The 25,537-nt window shown below is 45.6% G+C and overlaps 1 protein-coding gene and 1 pseudogene across 6 annotated transcripts in view; one reads left to right on the top strand and one right to left on the bottom strand.

The window, feature by feature from the left end:
* Positions 1 to 25,537, bottom strand: part of ACOX3 (acyl-CoA oxidase 3, pristanoyl) — a 102,234-nt gene that overhangs the window by 49,607 nt on the left and 27,090 nt on the right. For 3 of the 6 annotated variants that reach the window (XM_037829314.1, XM_037829313.1, XM_037829316.1), the window contains exons 2-7: positions 8,446 to 8,600; positions 7,395 to 7,628; positions 6,314 to 6,388; positions 5,761 to 5,850; positions 3,321 to 3,464; positions 1,219 to 1,307 (exon numbers count right to left, since the gene is read on the bottom strand). In XM_037829314.1, coding sequence (XP_037685242.1) covers positions 1,219 to 1,307; positions 3,321 to 3,464; positions 5,761 to 5,850; positions 6,314 to 6,388; positions 7,395 to 7,628; positions 8,446 to 8,589 — 776 coding nt within the window. In that variant the 5' untranslated portion in view covers positions 8,590 to 8,600. Of the gene's footprint in view, positions 1 to 1,218; positions 1,308 to 3,320; positions 3,465 to 5,760; positions 5,851 to 6,313; positions 6,389 to 6,918; positions 7,063 to 7,394; positions 7,629 to 8,445; positions 8,601 to 25,537 lie in introns of those variants that run through there. The other 3 variants (XM_037829315.1, XM_037829317.1, XM_037829318.1) reach the window with 3 other exon arrangements.
* On the top strand, positions 11,924 to 19,408 carry LOC119530188 (annotated as a pseudogene).

The following is a 25,537-nucleotide window of genomic DNA, read 5'->3' as shown; positions in this document are numbered from 1 at the left end:
CCCATCATCTGGCCATGCCCTACTAACCACACAGGTCTCCACCAGGCCTCACTTCTGCAGGGTCTGTAGGCCCATCGGAGCCCATACCACACTGTCTCACGCATCAAACCCTATCTCATGTCTAGGTGCAATTCCTGCTGTAGAGCAAGCTCCTAAAGAGACATTTGTGGACCAGTGTGCCGGTTTGAATGTATTATGTCCCACAGAAAAAGCCATATTCTTTGATGTAATCTTGTGAGGCAGACATAATAGTGGGGATTAAGTTGGAACGTTTGGAGTAGGTTGTTTGCATGGAGATGCACCCCACCCAACTGTAGATGATAACTGATGAGATATTTCCATGGAGGCGTGGCCCCACCCATTCAGGGTGGGCCTTGATCAGTGGAGCCATATAAATGAGCTGACTCAAAGAGAAGGAACTCAGTGCAGCTGTGAGTGACATTTTGAAGAGGAGCAAGCTTAATAGAGGAACGTCCTGGGAGAAAGCCATTTTGAAACCAGAACTTTAGAGCAGACGCCAGCCACGTGGCTTCCCAGCTAACAGAGGTTTTCCGGACACCATTGGCCATCCTCCAGTGAGGGTCCCCGATTACTGATGTGTTACCTTGGATGCTTTATGGCCTTAAGACTGTAACTGTGTAGCCAAATAAACCCCCTTTTTATAGAAGCCAATCCATCTCTGGTGTTTTGCATTCTGCAGCATTAGCAAACTAGAACAACCAGTGAAACAAACACACAGAACTCTCTCTTCCAAGGCATGTGACACTGATAATTAAAGAGGAAGGCAAGGCCAGAAGCAGCTGCTGCGGATATGGGCCTGCAGGCCCCCAGCATGTGCTGCCTGCTCGGCTCCTGGGGACTCGGGGCACTGGGCTGGGCCTCTCACAGAGGCAGCCCGGGCTCACAGCTCAGCACTCCCGCTCTGAGGACCAACCCCCCGGACCTCATCTGCAAGACGCCAGGCGAAGTTCCTTTTACCCAGGGCGCCAACGCAGTTCTGCCTCCTGAGCTGGGAGCCCAGGTGGGAGCTGCCGGCAGCAGTGCAGAGGGGAGTGGGCGTGGGCTGCTGTCACGCTCCACCTGACCCCGGGGAGTCGAGGAGGGTAGGGGGCAGCAATGAGACCAGAGGTGAGGCCCCACGCCCATGGCGGGCATGCCAGGAATCCGTTCTCAGCACAGAGGGCCACGGGGCCACCTCCGGGCCAGCGGCTCACTCACCCATTGTCCAGCCCGTTCTGCCCCAGTTTCTTCCCCATGTCACCGACCATCACACCAGGCATGGGGAGGAGGTTCTTCGGGTCCCGGATCTGCAGAAAGCCACAGCAGACAACAAACGGCAATTGGGAAAATCAAAATGAACATGTTTAAAAAAAGAAAAAAAAAACACTACTGAGCCATGGCTCGCTCTTAGCAGACACCACGTGCTGCCTGGGGGAGGGGGAGCATTTCATACCCTTTTTTAGATACAAGACCTTCCACTGCATCTGAATCACAGAACGTCTGTGCATGTGTGTGCTATGGGAGAAACGGCCTCAGATTATTTTGTAAATCTTACCTCCCCCAAAATGGGTTTCTGATAATTATCCCCAGATAAAGCCAGCTGAGGCTCCCTCTCCAGGTGCCTTCTGTGGAGGAGACGGAGTTTCACGCCAGGAGACTCTAAAGGCAGGGCCCTGTCCCAGGGGCCAGTCTGCCCTTTGGGGGACACTGGCCACGTCTGGAGACATTTTTGGGTGTCACAATTGGGCGAGGTGGGGGTGCTTGCTACTGGCATCCAGGGGGATGAGGCCAGGGATGCACTGGACGTTCCCCAGTGCACAGGATGGCCCACAACAAAGAAACGTCTGTCCCACGTGTCAACAGTGCCAAGACTGAGAAACCCTGCTTCAAAGACGTCCAGAGGTCGTAGTATTTGGAATATAGCTATTTCTATGAATTGCTAATTTTTTTTTATTTCAGTGAAACAACCATCTATCTTTATTGAATTGTTATAAAAAAGATACTTAAAACAAAAGACTAAAGTCCAAATATGGGCTCTCTTTTCCTTTTTCTAAATTGTTTCAATAAGGCTCAGTAAAGACTCAGATGAAAGTTTTCTAAAACCTTTTGAAACAAACATCATAAAAACTAGTTGAATGATTTTCAAGTAATCAGAAAGAAAAATGCTAATACAAGTTTTCAGTTCATCCAGCAATAAATGATACTGTAGTCATTACAAGCAGTGATTAACCTCAAGCAGTAAGAGTTGTTAGGCTTATCTCAGAAACGAGCAATTGACTTACATTATCTAAAATCCCCCACCTGCCAACCTGACATGCTAAAAGCTGCAAGAAGTGACAACCCTTCTTTATCAGCGAACAATCTGTAGCATGGAGCACAGTCCCCACTAAGTGGTGGACAGAATAACTAAGCGGTAACAGTCCCGCTCCAGGCGACGGCAGCTCTGTGCGGGCAGGGGCCGCGCTGGTTGGGGTCCGCAGCCCTCACTTCCGGCCGAGGCGCTCGGCAGAGCTTGTAACTTACAGCTCTACAGGCTCAAGATCAGAAACGCTGGAGGAAGCTGACTCCAGGCCAGGCAACCCGCACAGACATTCGCTCCAGGTACAAGTCTACACCCCAGAGGCACCCAGGGAGGTCTAGGTAACTCAGTGCACCTGCTGAGTTCAGAGGTCAAATGAAAACTGAGGACAGGATGATTCATTTCACCCTTGAAAGCCTCCTGCCCCAGAAGTCTTAGAGAAGGAAAACGCCAGAATGGGGCAGTGGGGTGGGGGTGAGGGGGACCTGGGTTCAGCATCAAGTCAGCCTGCATGGAAAGGGGCCGGCCGAGCCTCTGATGCCCCAGGCTCAGTGTCTCCGTGGGGGATGGAACATGCCCCAGTGGGGGGGCTGGTGCCAGAGTTAGGCCCAGCCCCCCAACTGCTGCCCCCATCAGAGGCCCAGGGGCAGGCCTCATCAGGCCCCCAAGCCAGATTCTCCTCAGACCTAGTGACTCAGAATCCCGGAGGGGTGCAGCCGTACGCAGAGACTGCTAACAAGTGTCCAAGGCAACGCTGATGCAGCCACTGGGAGGGCTCAGAGATTCCCTATCAGATGACCCCAGGGACCGCGAGGGCAGCCCAGGCAGCTCAACCTTGGGCTCCTGGTTTTGGGGGCCGGATTAACCCTCTGTTGTTGCAGGATGCTCAGCAGCATCCCTGGTCTCCACCCGCTAGCCCCCGGAAGCACCTTCCCCGGGGCAGTCACCAGGAATGTTGCCGAGCATCTCCTCCCAAGGGCCTGGGTGCAGCAGGATCCAGTCCACCCCCATGCCCACCCACCTGCACGAGGAAGGAATGCAGCCCCCAGCACTGCGCCCCGGGTGTGTACAGCTGGGCAAACACCACTGCATGGGTGGCCGTCTTCCCCATGTTGCCAACCCAGAATTTGGAAGCTTCGAAATCAGGGGAATGGATGACAAATTCCTGCACGAGAAGAAAAACAGGTCAAGTTATAAATAGCAGCTGAGACATGTGTCAATTTTTTCTCTTATCGATAAATTGAATATTTTAATATTCAAAATCTTTGTGGTAAGGAAAACAAATCGATTAATCATTTTATTTCCTCTCTGGCACAGGCAGCCCCTATTTTTAAACAGAGCAGATGTCCACGTCCCATGAGATCAAGAACCTTCCTGTGGAAAATAATGACCAGTATTTTCAAACAATAAAACATGAGGAAAACGTTCTGCCAGCTGGCCAGTGCGCCCCAAATCTCCCCACAATGGCGCACCACCTACCCTGGAGGCCGTCCCTGACCACATTTGAACATGGGGCCCCTCCCTTGTCACTCCTACACGACCCCCGTGACTTCCAAGCAGCCGTGCACACTGTCTCAGTCTCATGCTCCCACCTGCAGGCTCCACCAGGGCCGTGTCCCCAAGGCGCACACTCAGGAGCACGGAAGGAAGGAGTGCATCCGTTAATGAACAGGCCGTGGTGGCCTCTGGCTACAGGGGGGCCGGGCTGCAAGAGGAGAGGATGGAGACCCCGAGAGAGAGACAGCAGGGGCTGAGGGAGTCAGAAGAGGGAGCAGAGGAGCAAGAGGAAAACAGCCAAAGGCAGGGCCAGGGCTGCCGGGCCTGCCCAGGGGAGAGTGTGGGAGGGGCGTGCCGGGGGGGGCCCTGCTGAAGGAAAGGGGCTGAGGGGGAAGGTGTGCAATACTCGGGGAGCATCAGTGGGGTCGGCCTCCTCGGCCAGGCCCGCCTGCCCACTCTCGAGCTCACGGCAGCGCACCCACCTTGGCCTGGCACCTGCTCTATGCCAAGTAACCAGGCTCGCTGCCCCTGGGCCCATGCACTCACTGCTCTCTCTGCCACAAACCGTCACATGCCGCCTCCTCCAGGTCACTGTGCTCTCCGTTTGTCACCTCTCTGAAGCATTCCCTGTGCCCCTGTCATGCTCTGTCCTCACCCTGCTGATGGCCTGCATGTCACATGGTCCATCAAATGTGTCCTTGTCTACATCTGTCCCCACTTCAAGCACGTAAGTTCCACGAGAGCAGAGACTTATCCGTCGTGTACACTGTGTTATGCCCCCTCTCTAAAAGCAGTGTCCAGCGCACAGCAGGTGCTCAACAACTATCTGTTGACCAGATGACGTGTAACCAGCAGCCCTGTTCCGAGGCTTCTAGGTAGCTGGTCTTGACTTACCTCCCGAAACCCAGGAGCAAAACTGGGGTTGCCCTCCAATCTCCCTTTAAGGACCGAATGCTACGGGGAAGCAGTTAGAAATGGCAACTCCTCCTCAGATGCCCAGGTTTCGCCCAGACGCTGGGGCCATGTGGTTCCTGTCTGCTTCTGCAGTCAGATGGGCATTACCTCCCGCACCAGGGAGACCGCAGGCAAGAGGGCGGACGAGGGGGCCATGGAACCAGAAAGACCTGGGCCCTCACCCCAGCTCTGCCCAGCAGGGAAACTAAGCCTTTGTGGGTGGAATAGGTGAAGACGAGGCCAGACCAACCAGGGGCCCTCGTCCAATAGGACGGGGTCCTGGCAAGATGAAAAGAGACAGACCCGGGGGAGGCCATGTGACGGGGCAGCAGGGGTCGGAGTGCTGCAGCTGCTGGCCGGGAATGCCAAGGAGTGCCTGGCGACGAGAGAAACCAAAGGGTGGCGAGGAAGGGCTCCCTGCTCAGACTCCAGAGGGAGCACGGCCATGCGGACACCCTCACTCTGAACTTCAGAACTGCGAGAGAATCCACACCTGCTGTGGTAAGCAGCCCTGTGAGTGGTACTTCGTTATGGTGCCCCAGGATGCTAAGAGAGCCCTGGCCATGGGCTCTGGGATGTGGCGAGCCGGAAAGGACAAGCAGCACCAGGCAGGGGAAGGCAGGGCGCCTGCCCGAAAAGCCCGCTGGGGGCTGGGAGGCAGAGGGGCAGCACGGGGGACGGGGGACAGGGAGAAGGCTCCTTCACATCGTTTATTTTATAAAGCACAAGAATTTGAAATGCCCACAAGTCCAGCACCACCAGGCGGCCCGGAACATAAAGAAACACATTTTACAAAATCAGGGCTTTGTCGTGTTCCACTGAGCAAGCCAGGGAGGGGTTTTGCCTCGCAGCCCTTCCTCCCGAGCCCCCATGGCTCAGCGTGATGAAGCCAGGGGCACTGTACCAGCACCTGCGTCTGGAGACAGGGGCCCTCAGCTCGACTTTTCTTGTCCCCGCGAGCATCCCGTCTGGTCAGCTCTGCACCCAGACCCCCGGGAGTGGCCGCCTACCTGGCTGGCAGGGTCGTAGTGAGCGGTCGTGCGGATCGCCTTTGCATTGCTCCCGTGGCTCACCTCTGTCAGAGCGAAGCATCCGAAAATCTACGTATCGAAGCAAGAAATGCTGCCAGGTCCGACGGGCTCCTGCTGCACTTCTGTAGGGCGACCTCCACCCACCTTCCCTTAAAGAACTAACCCCGGGTCAAGCCCCCAAATCGCCAAGGACCTGCTCAGCTACCTGGCGATCTACCTGACCCCGCCCAGCGTGGGAGGGCAAGAGCTGACACCAGCCAGTCTGCGACAGCACGACGGCAACCGCCGTGCCCGGTTAGGAGACAGAGACGGAAGGCTTCCTCATCGAGGGGAACACTAAATCCACACAACGCTAGGAATGCCAAAACCCCCCTTGGGAAAACAAGACTGTGTAAGCCATTCGATGGGGAGCCTGAGAACACCAATAATCAGAGACACCCACCCTCCCCTGGGGCCCCTCTTCCCAAATCCCTAAGGAGAACTGGCAGCAGGACGTTGCTGAGCTCTCAGCTCACCATGGACTTCAACCCACCTCCATCCTGAAGGCCTTCTGGATATACTCGAAATGCCTTTCGGTGCCAGAGGTGTAAATTGCTGATGTAAAAGTCTGAAAATAAAACATCATCCCGTAAGCAGGTGGAAGTGAATGAGAGCATTGCGTTTCTGCAAAGTCATGACTGACAGTGCACTCGGCACCCCCCACACCCTCCCCTGCCACCAGTCCCTCGCCACCACAGAGTTTCACAGATGTGGAGACAAAGCTCTGGGGGGTTAAATAGCGGCCCCAATGTCAGGCTCCGAGGCCCAGGGCCCCCCAGATGCACAACCACCCGGGGGGGGGCGCAGAGTGTGTATGAATGGGTGGGACCTGGCTCCCTGCCCCGGCAGTTTCAGAATCACCCCAGACTGCAGTGTCCTGCAAGAGACCCTGTAGGGCAGCAGGGAGACAGGGCAGGAGGGTGGGGGAAAGGAGAGGGCAAGAGTGCATCAGGAGCCAGGTGAGCCCACCATGCACTGAGCAACGGACAGAAGGAGCACAGGCCACGGTGAGGGCACTGCCACCACCCCCCACCCCTCCCCAGTTCTTCTCTGCCAGCGTGTGTGCCAGGAGAGGACAGACCTCTGCCCTGCTCTCACCTGACCCAGTCTTCCCATCCCAGTTGCCTTTTCTTTTTTTGTATAAAGCAAAAAATGTTCCGAAGCTCATCTTCTTATGGGACTTCAGCTCTCACAGCAATCTATTTAATTCAAGGACTTATATGCACAAATTTGCCTGTTTAGCTGGAAAAAAATGTACTTCTTAAAAAAATCACAAGATCTACAACATTCTACTCTCTGCTTTTTCCATATTTAAAAAAAGGAAAAATCTCTTTAAACAAACATTTCCCAAAAGGCATAATCAATCCCCAAAAAATTTAAAAGAAAGCAGAACTGAAGACAACAAAGGCAACTGTCTGAAGCCTCCATGCTGTCTGGATTTGTTTCTGTACGTGAGCACCTGGATGTTCACGTTCTTTCACTTCTGCTTGGCTCTGGGGCACAGCAATCAGGGCACCCTAGCCCCCAAGCCTAAAGGTGCCCGTTCACTTGGTCCCCCCATCCCGCAGACTCACGAATGCGTGTAAAAAGTACTTGTTGGACAGTGACCAGTCGTACATCCCCAGGCAGCCGACGAGCGCCAAGACCTTCAGCGGCGTCTGGAGCATGTCCTCCAGGCAGAGGAAGTCATACTCAAAGACCCGCTTGCAACGCAGGAAGCTCAGCTCCCGGTACTTCTCCATGGGCAGGTCAGCCCCGCAGGACCGATCAAAGAGAGGGTCACTCTCCAAAGCTGAGAAGATGGTGTGCTGTAAATGCAGGAGGCGGGAGTGGCCGACGGCTGCTTGGGCCGCTCGGATGGACGCAGTGTTTCTCCAAGGCCACTGGCTGCAGCAGACGCGCTGGACTGCCTGGGACACCCAGGGGCAGGGATGGATGCCACAGAGGAGAGGGCCCGCGGCTTAGGCGGGAGACTGCCCATCCTCATCCCCATGCTCCCTGACAATTCCCTGGAGGCCGACTGCCGGCCCACCCCCAGCTCGACCCTGCGGGACAAAGAGGAGGGAAGCAGGGCTCCCGGCTCCACTCCCAGCGAGTCCAGGGCCAGACACCGTTTACAGACCAGGTGAGCCCTGGAGGGGCCTCGGGAGCTCTAAGGCCCCATCTGTCCCAACCCCACAAAGCCATGTTGAGGTCATAACCCCATTCCTGTGGGTGTGAGCCCATTTGTAAAGTGGACCTCTGGAGCTGCTATTAGTTACGGTCTGGCCAAACTGAATCGGGGTGACTTAACTCATGTGACTGGGGCCTTCCAAAGACAGGAAACTGAAACAGAGTCAAGAGAAACCGGAAACCAGAAGCAGCCAAAAGAGAGAAGCAGCAAGAGAGGAGAGACAGAGCTGGCCATGGGATGGGGGTCGCCGGCACCAGGAGCCTCTGACCCCGGGAAAAAGCAGCGCCTTGCTGACATATCGATCTGGGTTCCGGCTGCAACCAGGAGACATCGATTCCCATGGCTTCAGCCAGCCCGCAGGGTCAGGGCAGCTCTGGCAGACCGAGACCGCGGCGTAGCAGGTTCCACGGATGCCCCACTGGACCGACTCCGCCTGGCCACAGGCCCCTCACCTTGAAGCGGAGCATGTCCTCGCCCTCCAGGAACAGCAGCAGCTCCTTCCAGCTGAAGCTTGCTCTCGCCCGATAAGCCTGCAGGGGACCTTTGGGGAGATCTGGCAACAGGGCAGCCATGCTTCCTTCTGCGGGGGTCGCCATCCTCCAGCAGCCTGCACAAAACATACGCCCAGAATTAGAGGGGTTCATTCCATCTGTTCAAGCAACCTCTGGGCAACGGGTCATAAAAAGCAAAGACCAACTCCAGTTCCAAAGGGATGGTAAAAGACAAGTACCGCATGGGAGGGCCAGATATGGCATTTCTAGAAATGATTTACTCGTCTAAAACAGGGCTCAGCAGCCTTTTGCTGGGACAAGCCAGCGAGTAAATGCCACAGGCCTCTGGGCCCTGGGGCCCAACTCCACAGGGGGGGCAGGAAAGCAGGAAGGGGACACATAAAGCAGTGGGTGTGGCTGGGTGGTTCCAGAAACAGGCCCAGGGTCAGCACTGGCCAAGCCCCTGACCCAAAATGCAGAAAGTGATTATTTTTCCCAATTCCAGAGACATATGAAACACAAGCAGTGGCGTCCGTCCTCCAGTGAGGACTCGACAGCTGACCAAGCTCCTTTGACACCTGTGTCTTCCTGCGCTCTGCAGCACGCCCTGGGGGGAGAGGGGCTGGTTGGGACACGGGCTTGCCAAGGTCACCCAGATGGTGAACACAAAACCTAGAACCCAGCCTCAGAAAATAGTTGATCTACACGTAAACAAGCAAAGACTGGAGAAACAAAAATGCCTTGTTAAAAATGGTGACATCAGAACACAGGACAACAATGGCAAACTGGTCTAGGGGGAGATGGTCATTTTAAAGTCCTCATTTCATTCGGAGGGAGAGCACAGACATTAATTCTGGTTTAGGATAAGTCAAGTACACAGCTTAAGATTTCTATGATACCAAGAGAACAGAAATAGAGCACACCACTTCCAAACTATTAGAGGGAAAACAGTAGAAAGGTAGCAAATAATTAATACAGTCAAATAAGACCAGAAGGAAGGGGAAAAGCACAGGCACACCAGAGACAGAGCAAAACCGGGGAACAGGCAGAAAATATAAGAGGGAAGCCATTACCAAAAGACTTCAGTATAGCCAACACCTGATGACTGTAAGTGGTCTATACGTTGCAAATAAAAAAATTCTAATTGTCAGTCCGGATTAGTAAAAAAAAATTAATCTAGTTACATGCTACTGACAAAAGACACAGCTGAAACAAAAGGAGACAGAAAAGTGGAGAGGAAAAGGATAAAAAAAAAGATACACCAGACGAGCGCTAACCAAAACGCTGCTGTAAATTGGTATCAGACAATGTGAACTTTAAGGGAAAAAGATTTACTAGTCATGACATGTTTCTAAAGCTCATTATATCAGGAAGATATTACAATTCTAAACTTGTGAACAAATAACACATTTTCAAAATATGCAAAACAAAAAAAGCTGCAAGGAGAATTAGCAAATCCGCACACATTACGGAAAACTTCACCTCGTCTCTCGGGACCTGAGGCCGTCCTTAGAAAGGTCTGCTTGCCAGGCTGGCCCTGGGAACATGGATTTCAGGAGAGCGCCCACCTGCTAAAGGCGGTCCCTGTGCCTGGACTGTATGTGCAAACAGTGGGCCTTACACTAAACTGCTGCTTTCCTTCTGGGAGTCTGGAATTCTGAGAGGCGCTAGGCAGAGGAGCCTGGGACTAGCCCCCAGTGGAAACTGTGGGTGCTGGGGCTCCCTGGGCAGAAACACGGTGCAGGTGGATTGCGATTTTCCTTGCCGGGGAGAGGGGTGTGCCCCGGAGCCCCATTTTGGAAAGAGAACCAAAGGACGCCTGGGGAAGCTGGTCCGGACTCCGCGGCTTTTTCACGTGCTGACCCTTCCATGTTTCTTTTCACTGCAGTAAACCTAAGCCATGAGAAAACTGAGTTCCATGAGTGTTTCTGATGATCACTGAACATGTGGGTAATTTGCAAATGAATCATACCAAAAAAGTCCATAAGAATATACAGGCAATTTGAGCACACAGAACTCCCTGCACCCCAAAACAGACAATCTACATTCTCTCAAGAACAGGACACGTGTGGAGACTGTGCACACACTGGGCCAAATAAACATGCCTCCCACAGGTTTCTCAGGCACTGTCCATTTTTATATTCACTCTTTTTTCATTCGGATCTTCCAGCTGGGCAATTTCAATTGCCTTATCTTGAAGTTCGCTGGTCCTTCCTTCCCTCTCCTCCAACCTGCTGTGGAAATCCACTACTGGATTTTTCATTTCAGTTATTGTATTTTCAACTCCAGAATTTCCATTTGGTTCTTCTTTATAATTTCTATCTCATTACCGGAATTCTCATTTTGTTTATTTGTTGTTTTCCTGACTTCCTTTTTTTCTTTCTCCATCTTTTCCTTTAGTACATTGATCACATTCAAGAGAGTTGATCTAAAATCTTTGGTTAGTAATTCTAGAACCTGAGCTTCCTCCGTAATAGTTATTCTCAAATTCTCTTTTTCTTGTGACCAGGCCATAGTTTCCCATCTCCTTGTATGTTTTGTAATTTTTTGTTGCGAATTGGGCATTCTGAGCATTATGTTGTGATAACTCTGGGAATCTAGTTCTCCCATTCCTCTGTCCTTTAAAATGAGAACAAGAGAAAAAAAAAAGGAAAAGAAAAGCAAAGAAAGAGAGAGAAAGAGAAAATATAAATCTAACTAGCAGACAAAACACGATCAAGAAAATAAAAAGCATGCTGCCTCTTCTCTCCACATCTCGCAGTGGATGCCGGTGGGAACCCTGAGGTGCCGCTGCTGAGGCTGAGTCAGGGCCACCACCCACAGCTGTCCCCCAGCAACCTGCCAGACTTCCAAGCACACAGTTAAAAGAAGCAGAAGGTGAACTGGCTGTATATCCTCTTAGATGCTGGAGTGAGGCCTGGAGAAGGCAGAGGTTTGGTCTGAGGTTTTGTTCGCTGTTGCTGCAGCCTTGCTGGACGTCACCTGTACCTCATGAGTGCACTTAGGCCATCTCCACACATCCCTCGATGCTCAGCCAAACCCCGCAGACCCAGGATACTTTTCTTCTGGAATCCAGACAACGCTGGCCAGTACACCCCAGCCACTCGGTAACTGGATGAGACCTACCCCTGACCTTCCCCGTGTGGCATTCTGTCCCACTGTCTACCTGACACAGGCCATCTGGCTTCCTGCTAACAGCGCAGGCTCCGCCGGCGACCCCACTCTCTAGACGAAGGAACTGTTCTGGAGTTTTCTGAGTGGACTGGCTCCTCTCCCCTGGTGCCCTGGCCAATCCAGGCATTGGATGGAAGTGGCTTGTGAACAGTAACCTGGGGGAACCCCCGAAGTGCTATGTTCCAGGCATGGATCCCCTCGCTTGACTCTTTCAGACCCATGGGAACATTCAAATCCTTCAAGCTGAACTTGGGAAAAGTACGGGATGCTGGTCAGTGTGCTGGTAAGCAGTGGGAAACTGGCCTCTTGTCCGGGTAAAAGAAACTCTGCTCTTCTATGCGAGCAGGAAAGGGACAGGAGTGCCACAGCTAGGCAGCAACTGGGCATCGGGGACGGGGCCTTTATGGACCCTGCCGTGTTTCGCTTTCCTGATAAACGTGGGCCAGGTACCATTGTCCCTATTCAAAGATGGGAAAACTGGAGCTCAGAGCAGCTACACTTCTTCCACAAACTCTCACGACTGAGAAACGGCAGAGAAGGGATTTGAACCCGCAACATCTGACCCCAGGAGTAATGCTCTGCTAACTAGACCTTAACTAGGTAGTTCCCATTCTTCTGGTTTTAAATCTTTGGCTTAAAGTCCTTATTTAACTTATTAACTACAGTTGACTTTAAAAAAGGCTTCACTATTATTTCAGAAACTATCTCAGATAAAACTACAGGAGGAGCAGCCCCTAAGGATGGGGTACAAGTGAGAATCAGAGATGAAAGAAAGGGGAGTGGAGGGCCTACAGAAGGGCGGGGGGAACTGAGGAGCTGTGAGATCAGGCAGGAGTAGAGAGACACCAAGGCAGGGATGAGTGGGAGAGAAATCAGAGCCCACAGCCATAGGGAAACCTGGCACCTCCACAAACGATGTGAGGCAAGGAGCTGGACATGGGGAGAGGTGGAGTAAGGGGCAGAAGAGAGGCAGGACAGCCAAGATGCCACAGTGGGAAAAAACGCAAAGAAGAAAGGGGAGGGGGTGTTTGATAAGGACACCACCCCCCACCCCCCCCACCCCGCCCTTCAAAGCCGAACTTCCCTACAGTCTCTCCACACACCAAATTCGCACTTCCTCAGCCCATGATGACTTCTGCTGCCAGGCGTGTCCAGCCCTCCACCGCTTGCCTCCACCCACAGCCCACCTGGAGAGCGGGGCTGCAGTGAGGAATGAGTGGGGTGATGGAAGGGATGGCGTCCAGAACAGCAGGAAGCTCTGCGGACTTGAGACCCAGCAACACAACCACTGCTGGTGAAAACCATAAAAAAACAACCACTTCAAAGCTCTAGAAATTGTCCAAGGGCACACAGCAAATGAAGAAACATTCAAAACTATCCTGAACCTCAGGGAGAACAGGGAGAGAGTGTGACACGTAAGCCACCCTGCACTCCGCACCTCCACCTCCTGGCTCTGCCTGCTGGAGGCCCCCTCCCAGGCGTGCCGCAGGACAAGGCTTCCCTTCCACAGACCTCAGCTCCACGCTGCAGAGGCTCTCTCCCAGGCAAGATGGGCTGCTGCTCCTAGAGTGACTGTCTCCTGCCCCAGCTCTGAAGGAGAGGCTCAAAGATGTCACCCAGGGGAAAGGCAGATTTGAGAGCAGAGTGCACCAACGCTCTCTGAAAGTGAGCTGCTGCGTGTGAAGAGCTTGTGCGGGCAAGTTAAAGCCTAGGGGCCCTTTTGAAGGAAACGGAGGTTGTGCTTTTAGCTCTTAGCTCTTCTGGAAAGGGGCCCAAATTTAATTGGATTTGAATGGATCATGGAGCAATTTATGGCCCAGCTGTACTGTTGGGAACAACAGAGCAATCTGCGGGCAACCAGTGGAGGCAGAGAGTTTAACAGAGGGCCCAAGGAAAGGAACATTGAAAGAGGGACTTGTTAGAACCACGGCCACCCCAGGTGACCTGCCCATGCCGAGGCTGGCCCTGTGAGAAGACAGGCTCTAGCAAAGGTTCAGCAACATCAGGAAACAATGAACAGCAAACAGCCGCAAGCTGTCGAACCAGGTGTCACACGCAGTGCCAGGAACACAGGCTCAGGCTCCACAAAGACTTTCGGCAAACACCCACTTACAAAGGGCCCAAAGAGCAGGGGAAGAGACCCCACCATGACCGGTGCCCTGGGAGGCAACTGCCCAGGTTAGGGTCCATGGATGGTGGCTCCGCACACCCCACATCGCCTCTGAGAGCAGGGACCAAGGGTGCCTGAGGGCGGGGGCCCTGCCACTGAGCACAGACACAGAGCGCACATTAGGCAACCTTTGTGCAGAGTTCTTTCTCTGATAAGCAATTGGGGCTGCTGGTTCCCAGTTCAGGTTCCTAGGTATGGTCAGTCTGTTCTAAGAGCATTTGACGAAATAATGGCTGGTGATTTTCCAACTCTTCTGAAAGGCAAATATACATGTCCAAGAAGGGCAATGTACCCCAAAGAGAATAAACCCTAATAGAGCTACTTTGATACACATACTAACCAGAATGTCAAATGCCAAAGATAAACAGAGAATCCTGAAAGCAGCAAGAGAAAAACTATTTGTCACATACAAGGGATCCTCAATAAGCTGAGGTATCTATTCCTCATCAGACACCATGGAGGCAAGAAGGCAGTGGTATGACATATTTAAGGTACTGAAAGAGAAAAGCTGCCAGCCAAAAATTCTTTACCCAGCAAAACTGTCCTTCTAAAATAAGGGAGAATTTAAAATATTCACAAATACACTGAAAATGAGAGAGTCTGTCACAAACACACCTATCCTACGATAACTACCTATAGGAGTTGTCGCAATTGGAAGGAAAAGACAGGAGAGAGTGGCTTGGAGGAATGTGAAGAAATGAAGATCTTCAATAAAGGTAACCAAAAGGGTAAATGCAAAACTGAAAAGTAGTGCATGCTCAATATACAACTCTACTCTTTAATTCCTTTAAGAGTCAGAATACAATTGAACAAGAAAAAGGCATAATCCCTAATGATGGACACACAAAATATTAAGAGATAATATGGAACAAAAACAACATAAAGAGGGGAAATGGAGGGGTATGGGAGCAGAGAACATATCTGCTAATGAAGCTGAGTTAGTATCTTTTCAAATTAGTAGGTTATAGATGTAGGTTGTATAAAATAAACCCCAGGGTAATCACAAAGAAAGTATTTTAAAAATGTACAGAAACAGAAATGAGAAAGGGATCAGTCAGATACATCACAAAAGATCAACTGTACAGAAAAGGAGGCTGCAATAAAAGAAAAGAGGGACCAAAAAAAAAAAAGATATGACATATAAAAACCAAAGGACAAAACAGTTGAAGTAAGCACTGCCTTTACAATGCTAACGCTGAATGTTTATGTATTAAACTCCCCAGTCAAAAGACACAGACTGGTAGAAGGGATTAAAAAAAAAAAGCATGGGCCAACTGTATGTTGTTTCTGAGAGACTCACCTTAGACTCAAAGACACAAATAGGTTGAAAGTGAAAGGATGAAAAAGGATAATCCATGCAAATACTAACCAAAAAAGAGCCTCGGTAGTGATGCTAATATTGGACAAAAGAGCCTTTAAGTCAAAAGCTGTTTTAAGAGACTAAAAAGGACACAATATATTACCAAAAGGGTCAATCCACCAAGAAGAAATATCAATCATAAATATTTATGCTCCTAACCACAGTGCCCCAAAATACCTGAGGCAAACACTGGCGAAACTGAGTGGAGAAATAGATACTGCTGCAATAATAGTTGCAGACTTCAATACACCAGTCTCACCAATATAGAACATCTAGACAGAAGCTCAATAAGGAAACAGAGAACTTGAATAATATGATAGATGAACCAGACCTAACAGACATAAACAGAACATTACACCACAAAACAGCAGGATACAAATTCTTCTCAAGTACAAATGGATCATTCTCCTGGATAGACCATATGTTGGGTCACAAAACAAGACTCAAAAAGTTAAAAAAGAATGAATTATGCAAATCATCTACTCTGACCACAATAGAAAGAAGCTGGAAATCAATAACAGGCAAAGAACCATAAAATTTAAAAACATATGGACATTAAATAACACACTTAAATAATCAATGAGTCACAGAAGAAGTTACAAGAGAGATCATTAAAGTCTTGAATGAAAACAAGAACATAACAGCAGTGAAAGCAGTGCTGAGAGGGAAATTTATATTCCTACATGATTATATTAAAAAAAGAAAGAGCTAACATCAAAGATCTAGCCATACACCTTGAGGAACTAGAAAAAGAACCACAAATGAAACCCAAAACAAGCAGAAAGAAAGAGATAACAAAGATTAGAGCAGAAATAAGTGAAATAGAGAATTAAAAAAAATAGAGCATTAACAAAACCAAAATTTGATTCTTTGAAAAGATTAATAAAATTTACAAACCTTTGGCTAGACTGATAAAGAAAAAAAAGATAGACGATGCAAATAAATAAAATCAGAAATGGGGGATGGGGGCGTTACTATTGACCACAAAGAAATAAAAAGGATCATGAGAGGATACTAGAAACAACTATATGCCAACAAATTACACAACCTAGATGAATTAGGAAAAATTCCTAAAAATGCATGAACCGTCTACACTGATTCTAGAAGAAATAAAAATCTCAACAGACCAACTACCAATAAAGAGATTGAATCAGCCATCAAAAACCTCCCAACAAAGAAAAGCCCAGGACCAGATGGCTTTATAGGTGAATTCTACCAAACATGCCCAGAATTAATACCAATCCTGCTCAAAATTTCCAAAAAAAATTGAAGAGTGGGTAACATTGCCTAACTCATTCTATGAGGCCAACATTACCCTAATACCAAAGCCAGATAAAGATACTATGGAAGGAAAATTACAGACCGGTCTCTCTAATGAACATAGATGCAAAAATCCTCAACAAAATACTAGCAAATCAAATTCAACAGCACATTAATAGAATTATGCACCATGATCAAGTGGGATTTATTCTTGGTATGCAAGTATGGTTCAACATTTAAAAAAAAAACAATTAATGTAATACACCACATTAACAGAACAAAGGCAAGAAGCCACATGATCATCTCAACTGATACAGAAAAGACATTCAACAAAATCTAGCACCGCTTCTTGACAAAAACACTTAACACTTAAAAAAAAAAAAAAAAAAAAAAACAGAAGAAAACTTCCTCAACGTGATAAAGGGCATATATGAAAAGCCCACAGCTAACATATTCAATGTTCAGAGACTGAAAGTGTTCCCTCTGAGAGCAGGAACAAGACAAGGATGCCCACTGTCACCACTGTTATTCAACACTGTACTGGAAGTTCTAGCCAGACTAATTAGGCAAAAAATAGAGAAAGAGAGAAGGAGAGAAAGGAAAGAAGGGAGGGAGGGAGGGAGGATGGGAGGAAGGAAGGAAGGAAGGAAGGAAGAGAGAGTAGGGAAGGAGAGAGGGAGGAAACTAAAGGCACCCAAATTGGAAAGGAAGAAGTAAGACTTTCACTGTTTGCAGATAACATGATCCTACACATAGAAAGTCCTGAAAAATCTACCACAAAGCTATCAGAGCTAAAAAACTAATTCAGCAAAGCAGCAGGGTACAAGAGCAAAATCAGTAGTATTTCTATACACTAGTAATGAGCAATCTGGGGAGGAAACCAAGAAAAAATTCCATTTATAATAGTAACTAAAAGAATCAAATATCTTGAAATAAATTTAAACAAGGATGTAAAGGACTTGTACACAGAAAACTACAAAACATTGCCAAAAGAGGTCACAAAAAATCTAAATAAATGGAAGGAAATTCCATGCTCACAGACTGGAAGACTAAATATTGTCAAGATATCACTTCTATCCAAAATGATTTACAGATTCAAAGCAATCCCAATCAAAATTCCAACAGCCTGCTTTGCAGAAATGGAAAAGCCAGTCATCAAGTTTATATGTAAGGGCAAGGGGCCTCGAACAGCTAAAACCATCTTGAGGGGCTCACACTTCCTGACATTAAAGCATATTACAAAGCTACAGTGATCAAAACAGCATGGTACTGGCACAAGGATAGCTATATTGACCAATGGATCTGAACTGAGAGTTCAGAAATAGTCCCTCACATCTATGGCCAACTGATTTTTGACAAGGCTGCCAATTCCACTCAATTGTGAAAGAATACTCTCTTCAACAAATGGTGCTGGGAGAACTGGATATCCATATGCAGAAGAAAGAAAGAGGGCCCCTATCTCACAATTATATAAAAATTAGCTCAAAGAGGCTCAAAGACCTAAATACAAGAACTAGGATGATAAAACACTAGAAGAAAACATAGAGAGTTATCTTCAAGACCTTGTGTTAAGCAATGTTTTCTTAGACTTTATACCCAAAATACAAGCAACAAAAGAAAAAATAGATGAATGGGACCTCATCAAATTAAAAACTTTTGTGCATCAAAGGACTTTATTACAAAAGTGAAAAGACAACCTGCTCAATGGGAGAAAATATTTGGAAATCACATATCCATTAAGGGCTTAATATCCAGAATATTTGAAGAAATCCTACAACTCAACAATAAACAACCAGATTTAAAAATGGACAAAAAACTTGAAGACATTTCTCCAAAGAGGATATACAAATGGCTAAAAAGCATACAAAAAGATGCTCAACATTAGTTATTAGGGAAATACAAATCAAAACCATAATGAAACCCATTTCACACTCACTAAAATGGCTACTACTCAAAACACAGAAAATTAAAAATGTTGGGGAGGATACGGAGAAATAGGAACACTCATTTACTGCTGGTGGGAATGTAAAATGGTGCAGCCACTGTGGAGGAGAGTTTGGCTGTTCCTCAGGAAGCTAAATATAGAATTACCATATGACCCAGAAATACCATGGCTAGATATATACCCAAAAGAATTGAAAACAGGGACTCAAACAGATATTTGCACACTGATGTTCATAGTGTCATTATTCACAATTGCCAAAAGACGGAAGTAATCAAGTGTCTATCAACTGCAGAATGGATAAATAAAATGTGGCACATACACACAATGGAATATTATGCAGCAGTAAGAAGGAATGAAGTCCTGAAGCATGCAACAATATGGATAAACCTTGAGAATGTTACATTAAGTGAATAAGTCAGAGCAAAAGAACAAATTTTGTATGATCTCACTGATATGAACTAATTACAACACATCAAATCATAGACATAAAATCTAGAATATAGGTTACCAAGATAAAGAATGAGGCTAAAAAGATTTGAGCTGCGCCATTCCCCTTGAGGGTTGGCGGCCAGTAGCTCCCTCGTGGGCAGTCGGGGGAAATGGTCGGAACAGCGCCATTGCCACCGGTGTATATGGGGCTCTTTTCATTGGGTACTGCATTTACTTCGACCGCAAAAGACGGAGTGACCCCAATTTCAAGAACAGGCTGCGAGAGCAAAGAAAGAAACAGAAACTTGCCCAGGAGAGAGCTGGGCTTTCCAAGTCACCTGACCTTAAAGATGCTGAAGCTGTTCAGAAATTTTTCCTTGAAGAATACAGCTTGGTGAAGAGTTACTAGCCCAAGGGGAGAAGGGTGTGGACCATTTGACAAATGCAGTTGCTGTGTGTGGACGGCCACAGCGATTACTGCAAGTATTACAGCAACCTCTTCCACCACCAGTGTTCCAGATGCTTCTGACTAAGCTCCCAGAGAACTGCAAGTGCTCAGAGCTTGGCTGAAGATGATGTGGAATAAAAAACAAATGTCAGCACAATAAAATCTCAATTTAAAATATTTTAAAAAGTCAGAAGATGAACAGTTCTGGGGGAATAAGGGAAAATGTGCTTGATATGGACTGTGTACCATGCTGAAGTCTACCAAAGTTAATTTTTACTTTGTGTAGATCCATTTGTCTGTTTTATTTATTTTTCCCAGTGAAAAGTTATTTTGATGAGTATTTTTCATTTTATAAATACACTGAGTTATTGAAATATCACGGATTTTGTTTCTTCCTAAAATGCGCAATTAAAATGTACATACATGTAACAATACTTAGGTTAAAAATAGCCAGTGCTCAGTTATGAAAGATAAGACAAAAAAAAAAGTATAGGAGAAAGCTGAAGGATGCACATTTTTAAAAGCTAGTACATTTTGCTATGCATCAGAAGACTATGAAAACTTGATTGTGTTTATCAAATATTTGTGAAACATGCTGCTGTGCTATATTAACAACTTCACCTCTACCCCTTCTATCAGTCTTGAAATACTTTGTTTAAATCAATGAGCTTAGTGAAATGTTTTATTTAAAACAGTGGGCTTAATATGTTCTGGGTATTTATCACCCTGTATTTTAGATATGTGTAGTTGCAAATAGCACTAGCTCTGTGAGCTTCACCAATTCGTGTCTGTTCACTTTCCTCATTTATAAAATAAGGGAACCGGTCCACTGATTTCTGAGGCATACCTTTCAGCTCCTAATGTATATCGTTCTTTTCAGCATCTTCAAATATACCTTCACCTGAGGAGTGTCTTTGTTTGACTACCAGGCCTTGCATTGTTTTATACTCTGAATTTCACATGCTTGCTTGACTTAGTATTTCCAAATTGATCTTTTGTTAATGTCTAACCATTGTGTTGATTTTCACTGATATCACATGGTCCTGTCACAACTCTGTAAATTAATTTGAAGTGTATTGGTAACTGGATGACCTGTTTGTAAGAAATGCTTATTCCCCTTTGCATTTCTCTTTAGTGTACTTCTTTACTCCTAATTCAACTTAATTCATTCATCTTCTTGAACACTAAGAGTAAGGCGTAACCTTGTGGCTGAAGACTGAAAAGAATGCAGCTAGTGGGACCTCTTGTTCTCAAATATTGACATGTTTTCTGCACGTCAATATTTAAAGATCCTTGGTATTGTATGGTGTATTAGTTAGGGTTCTCTAGGGAAACAGAATCAATTAGAGGTGTCTCTGACTATCAAATTGTAAAAGTGACTCACGCAACTGTAGGTATGCGCGAGTCCAAATTCTGTAGAGCAGTCAGCAAACTGTCAACTCCAAGGAAGATGTCCGATGAACTCCTCAGGAAACGAACCAGCAACTTCGACGATCTCAGGAAATGAACTGGGATCTTTGACGAACATGTTCGATGAACTTCTCAGGAAATGAACCGGCAACTTCGACGAACTCCTCAGGAAATGCTTCACTGGGCAGCAGCAGAAGAAGTGAAGGTCCCCCATCTGTCTTGCTTATAAGTCTTCAACTGATTAATTGGATTAAATCCAGCCAATTGCATTCTCCCATTGTGGAAGGCACGCCCTTTGGTGAGTCATCAGTTACAGCTGCAGCCAACTGACTGATGATTTAATAAACCAGCCTGTTGGTTTATTAACCAGCCTCAAACGTCCTCACAACAATTGTTAGGCCAGTGCTTGCTTGACCAGACAGCTGGGTACTATCACCCGGCCAAGTTGACACATGAAGCTAACCATCACATATGGCATGTGCTGAACGTTGTACAAACTGGCTTTTATGCTGTCTAAAAGCCTGCAGAGAGATCCCAAAGGTTTTCCCTATGTACTGGGCTTCTGGTTTACTGACACTTTTCTTACTTATCTTAGGGGTTTTTCTGTGTGATGGTTATGGTATAGCGGAAAGAGTTTGAAATACAGGTCTAACTTCTACCTCTAGTTAGTCACCTAGCCTTGGGTGTATCTTGTCATATCACTTGTAATATTCTCACCTATAAATCAGAACATCAAACTAGATGGTTCAAACATTCAAGGACTCTTCCTCCGTGTACTTTCTTACTTTTATTATTATTATCATGACACTTGGTCTACTTCTTTGTGGGGGATGATTAGTAGAAACATGACAGTCATTTTACTAATAGGCTCTAAAATTCAAAGCATTGTTATAGTGATTGGTTAATAATCGACCATGCAGCTGAGAAACAAGCTTCTCTCTTGCAATAGTCTAGGTATAGATTGGGGTGGTGAGTGGGGCGGATAGAGGGAGAATATAGGTGGAAAAAAGAGCAAGGAGTAGACAGTTTGGCAAGAAAAGAACGGGCCCAGAAAAACTAAGAATTGGCTGGAGGAGTAGGGGTCAATTTAGATTTGGGGAGGGTAGAAAGCCAACTGTATTTATGTCCTTGAAAATTGTAGTGCAGTACAAGCTGGATATCACTTGGCTTTCTGGAAAATAATCCACTTTGGTTTAAGCCTTGTTGAAAAATCTATGACAGCCTCACTTTACTGCTGATTAAGCCAAGTACATTTTGGCTTAATCAGCTTTGGTACTTTTGAAGGTATTACTTAAAAAAAAAAAAGAAAAAATCACCAGCTTTTTTTACCCCAGTGAACACAATGTTTCCTACCTAAAGCTTTAATAGTGGTGATGAAACCAGGGAATTGTGATGCTAGCCAAACGGTACCCGGTAGATGGGAATAAAACAACTCAATATTTAATTCGAGTAAAACAGACAATGTTACCATGTGCTAATGTTGCACGCTATTATAAAATCTTTGGAAATGCAAACACATATTAGGGTGTGCTGACATGTCCCTTTGGGAAAGAACTTTGTTAAATACAAACGTTCTATAGTTTGTATTTAAGGTGAAAGCATTTAAAACATAGGCATTGTTTTTCTATTAATAGATAATTAGAACTTATGTTCACATTTAACTTAGGTAAAGTGTGTAAAACCTAATACAGTGTGCCTAGCATACGGTCAGTAAATACTTGATTCTTCTAATCCCTCAGTATGTTTGATATTTTTACCTCTTTCCTGCCTGTCTTTGTGACCTCACTGATTCAACCTATGGACCAGAGTGTTAATGAAATGTTATTGCAGAAGAGACTTTGAGAAAATTGGCATAGCATGCAGCCATCATACAAATTTTTTTTCTTGTAACGTAAAAAAAAAATGCAGTTTTTATTATTGCTTGTGCCTCAACTGTTTAAGTGATTATTAAAGGGCTTGGAGAGAAAAAAGGAAGAAAGAAAAAAAAAGAATGAGGCTAAAGAATAGAAGCAGTTGCTTAATATGTGCAGAATGTTTAACTAGGTTGAACCTGAATGTTTGGAAATGGACAGGGTGACGGTAGCACGTCATTGTGAGAAAAATTAACAGTGCTGAACGGTGTGAATGTGGTGGAAAGGGGAAGTTTAGAGTCATGCATGTAACCAGAAGGAAAGCTGGAGGTTAAAACAATGGGACTGTATAACACAGTAAATCTTGTGGTAGACAATGCCCATGATTAACTGTACAAATAACAAAAAGTTTTTTCACGAACTAGAGCAAACGTATGACACTATTACATGGAGGTAATAATACCGGGGTATATGGCGGAAAATGTACCTATTGCAAACTACGGACTATAGTTAACAGTAATAATTGAATACTTTTTCATCAACAGTAACAAATGTACCACACCAATGCTATGGATCGATAATGGGGGATAAGGGATATGAAAGATGTGGGTTTCCTTTTTTTATTTTTATTTCTTTTCTGGAGTAGTGAAAATGTTCTAAAAATTCAAAAAAATTAATTATGGTGATGGATGCACAGCTGTATGATGGTACCATGGGCAATTGATTGTGCACATTGGATGACTGCATGGTAGGCTCAATAAAATTGAATTAAAAAAAATAGAAACGGAGAGGAGTGTAGTCAGACTATATATTGAAATATCCTTGTATATGCATTTAAAAATCTGAAAAGATATATAAGAAACCAATGAGAGGGTTTACGTCAGGGAGGATGTGGGAACTGGGTGGCAGTGGGAAATGATGGCAGCCAGTTTTTTTACTGTATACCTTAAAAAAATTATAGTGAAATATGACACAAACAGAAAAGAAGTAGCATATATAATGCATTGCTAATTATTAATTATTATAAAGTGAACAACTGTGCAATCATGATTCAGGCCAAGAAATAGAGCACTGCATCCCCCTCTCTCCTTCTCCCCAAGGGTTGCCACGGTTGTGACTTGAACAGTCACTACCTCCTGGCTTTATAGTTTTATCACCTAGGTATGCATCTCTAAACACTTCCGCAGGTCATGTAAATGGATTCAAGTTACCTATTATTTTGTATTGACTTCTCTTGCTCAACATTTTATTTGAAAAGATTCATCCATGTTATTATGTCTAGGTATAGTTGGTTCATTTTTTTGACAGCTACAATGTTCCCCTATGTGAATATAGTACTATTTATATATCCCTTCTACTGTTGATGGACATTTGGATTGTTTCCATTTTTTCATTATTAAAAATAAGGCTGATGGGAACATTCTTGTACAAACACCTTGGTAAACAGGTACACACATTTTGGTTGATTATATACCTAAGAGTGAAATCGCTGACCACAGAGTACAACTATCTTCAACTTTAATAGGCACTGCCAAATTGTTTTCAAAATAGACATACCAATTTACACTCGAACCGGTAGTCCATGAGTTTCTGTTCTCTCAATCCTCATCAGCCCTTGGTATCATCACCATGTTATACTTTAGCCATTCCAGCACCCCCAGAGTGCTGTGTCATGGTGGTTGTAATTTGTATTTTCCTGATTACTAATGATGTTGAGTATGTTTTCACGTTTATTGACTACTTGGACAGCCTCTTGTAAACTAAGACTCTTGCCATTTTTTCTTCTTAGTTTCCTTTCTTTTTCTCATTGGTTTGTAGGAATTCTTTATATATCTCTTTACTTGTTTTATATGTCACAAATGTCTTTGCAAATTCTGTGGCTAATCTTTTCATTTTCATTCTCTCTCTCTTTCTCCCCCTCACTCACTCCACATGGCAACATATTAAATATTCTGTTCTGCACCTTGTCCTTTTAAAATATATCTTGGGGATCTTTCCATTATTGGTACATAAAGAGCCACCCTTCCCCTTTTTAATAGCTGCATGGTGTTCTGTTATACAAATTTCCCACAATGAATTTTAATTAACTTGAATAAGACCCTATTAATGGACAATGGAGCTGTTCCTACTTGCAAATAACAATGCAATAAATAATTTGTATATACATTCAATTACTTCTGTAGGACAATTCTAGAAATGGCATTTGGGGTCATTTGCTATTTTGGTAGCTAGTGTCAAATAGGCCACCCTCCTTGAATGAGTGCTTGTTTCTGCATGATTTCATCTTTGTGGTTTTGTCAGACTTTTATTTTCAAAATTAATAAGCAATAAATGGTGTCTCCATATAGATTTCTTAAGACAGCTTCATAGAGGTATGATTGACATCAAATAAGCTGCATATATTTAAACTGTCAATTTAATAAGTTTTGACATATGAATACAGTTGTGAAATGATCACCACAATCCAGATAGTGAAGATATCCATCACCTCCCAACGTTTCCTCCTGCCCCAAGGGAATTCCCACCGATCTGCAGCTGTCACTATAGATTAGTTTGCATTTTCTGAATTGTTTATACAGTCAACTGTTGATGGACATTTAGGTCATTTCCAGTATTTGCTATTACAAATAAGGCTATTTGTGACTATTTGTGTATAAGTCTTTGTATGGACATATATTTCCTTCTCCTATGGTAAATATCTTGGAGTGGTATGGCTGGATCATATATGTAAAACTTTTTAAGAAACTGCCAAACTGCTTTCCAAAGTAGTATTACTATTTTCCATTCCCACAGCAAGGTATGAAAGTTAAAAGATTTCCACATACTGGCCAACATTTGCTTTTGCCAGGCTTTTAAATTTTGGCAATCTTGATTTTTTTTAGCACCTTTAGAAATTGAAAGTATAATTTCAAGGCACAGTGAAAAGTATGGGGGATGTCATCCGCATTTTCTATTTTATTTAACTCATAGATTCGATTTTTGCCCCAAATTATATAATGCTAGAAAT

The sequence above is a fragment of the Choloepus didactylus genome, chromosome 3 (assembly GCF_015220235.1).
Source record: "Choloepus didactylus isolate mChoDid1 chromosome 3, mChoDid1.pri, whole genome shotgun sequence".
Lineage (NCBI taxonomy): Eukaryota > Metazoa > Chordata > Mammalia > Pilosa > Megalonychidae > Choloepus > Choloepus didactylus.
This window is presented reverse-complemented; position numbering and strand designations above follow the sequence as displayed.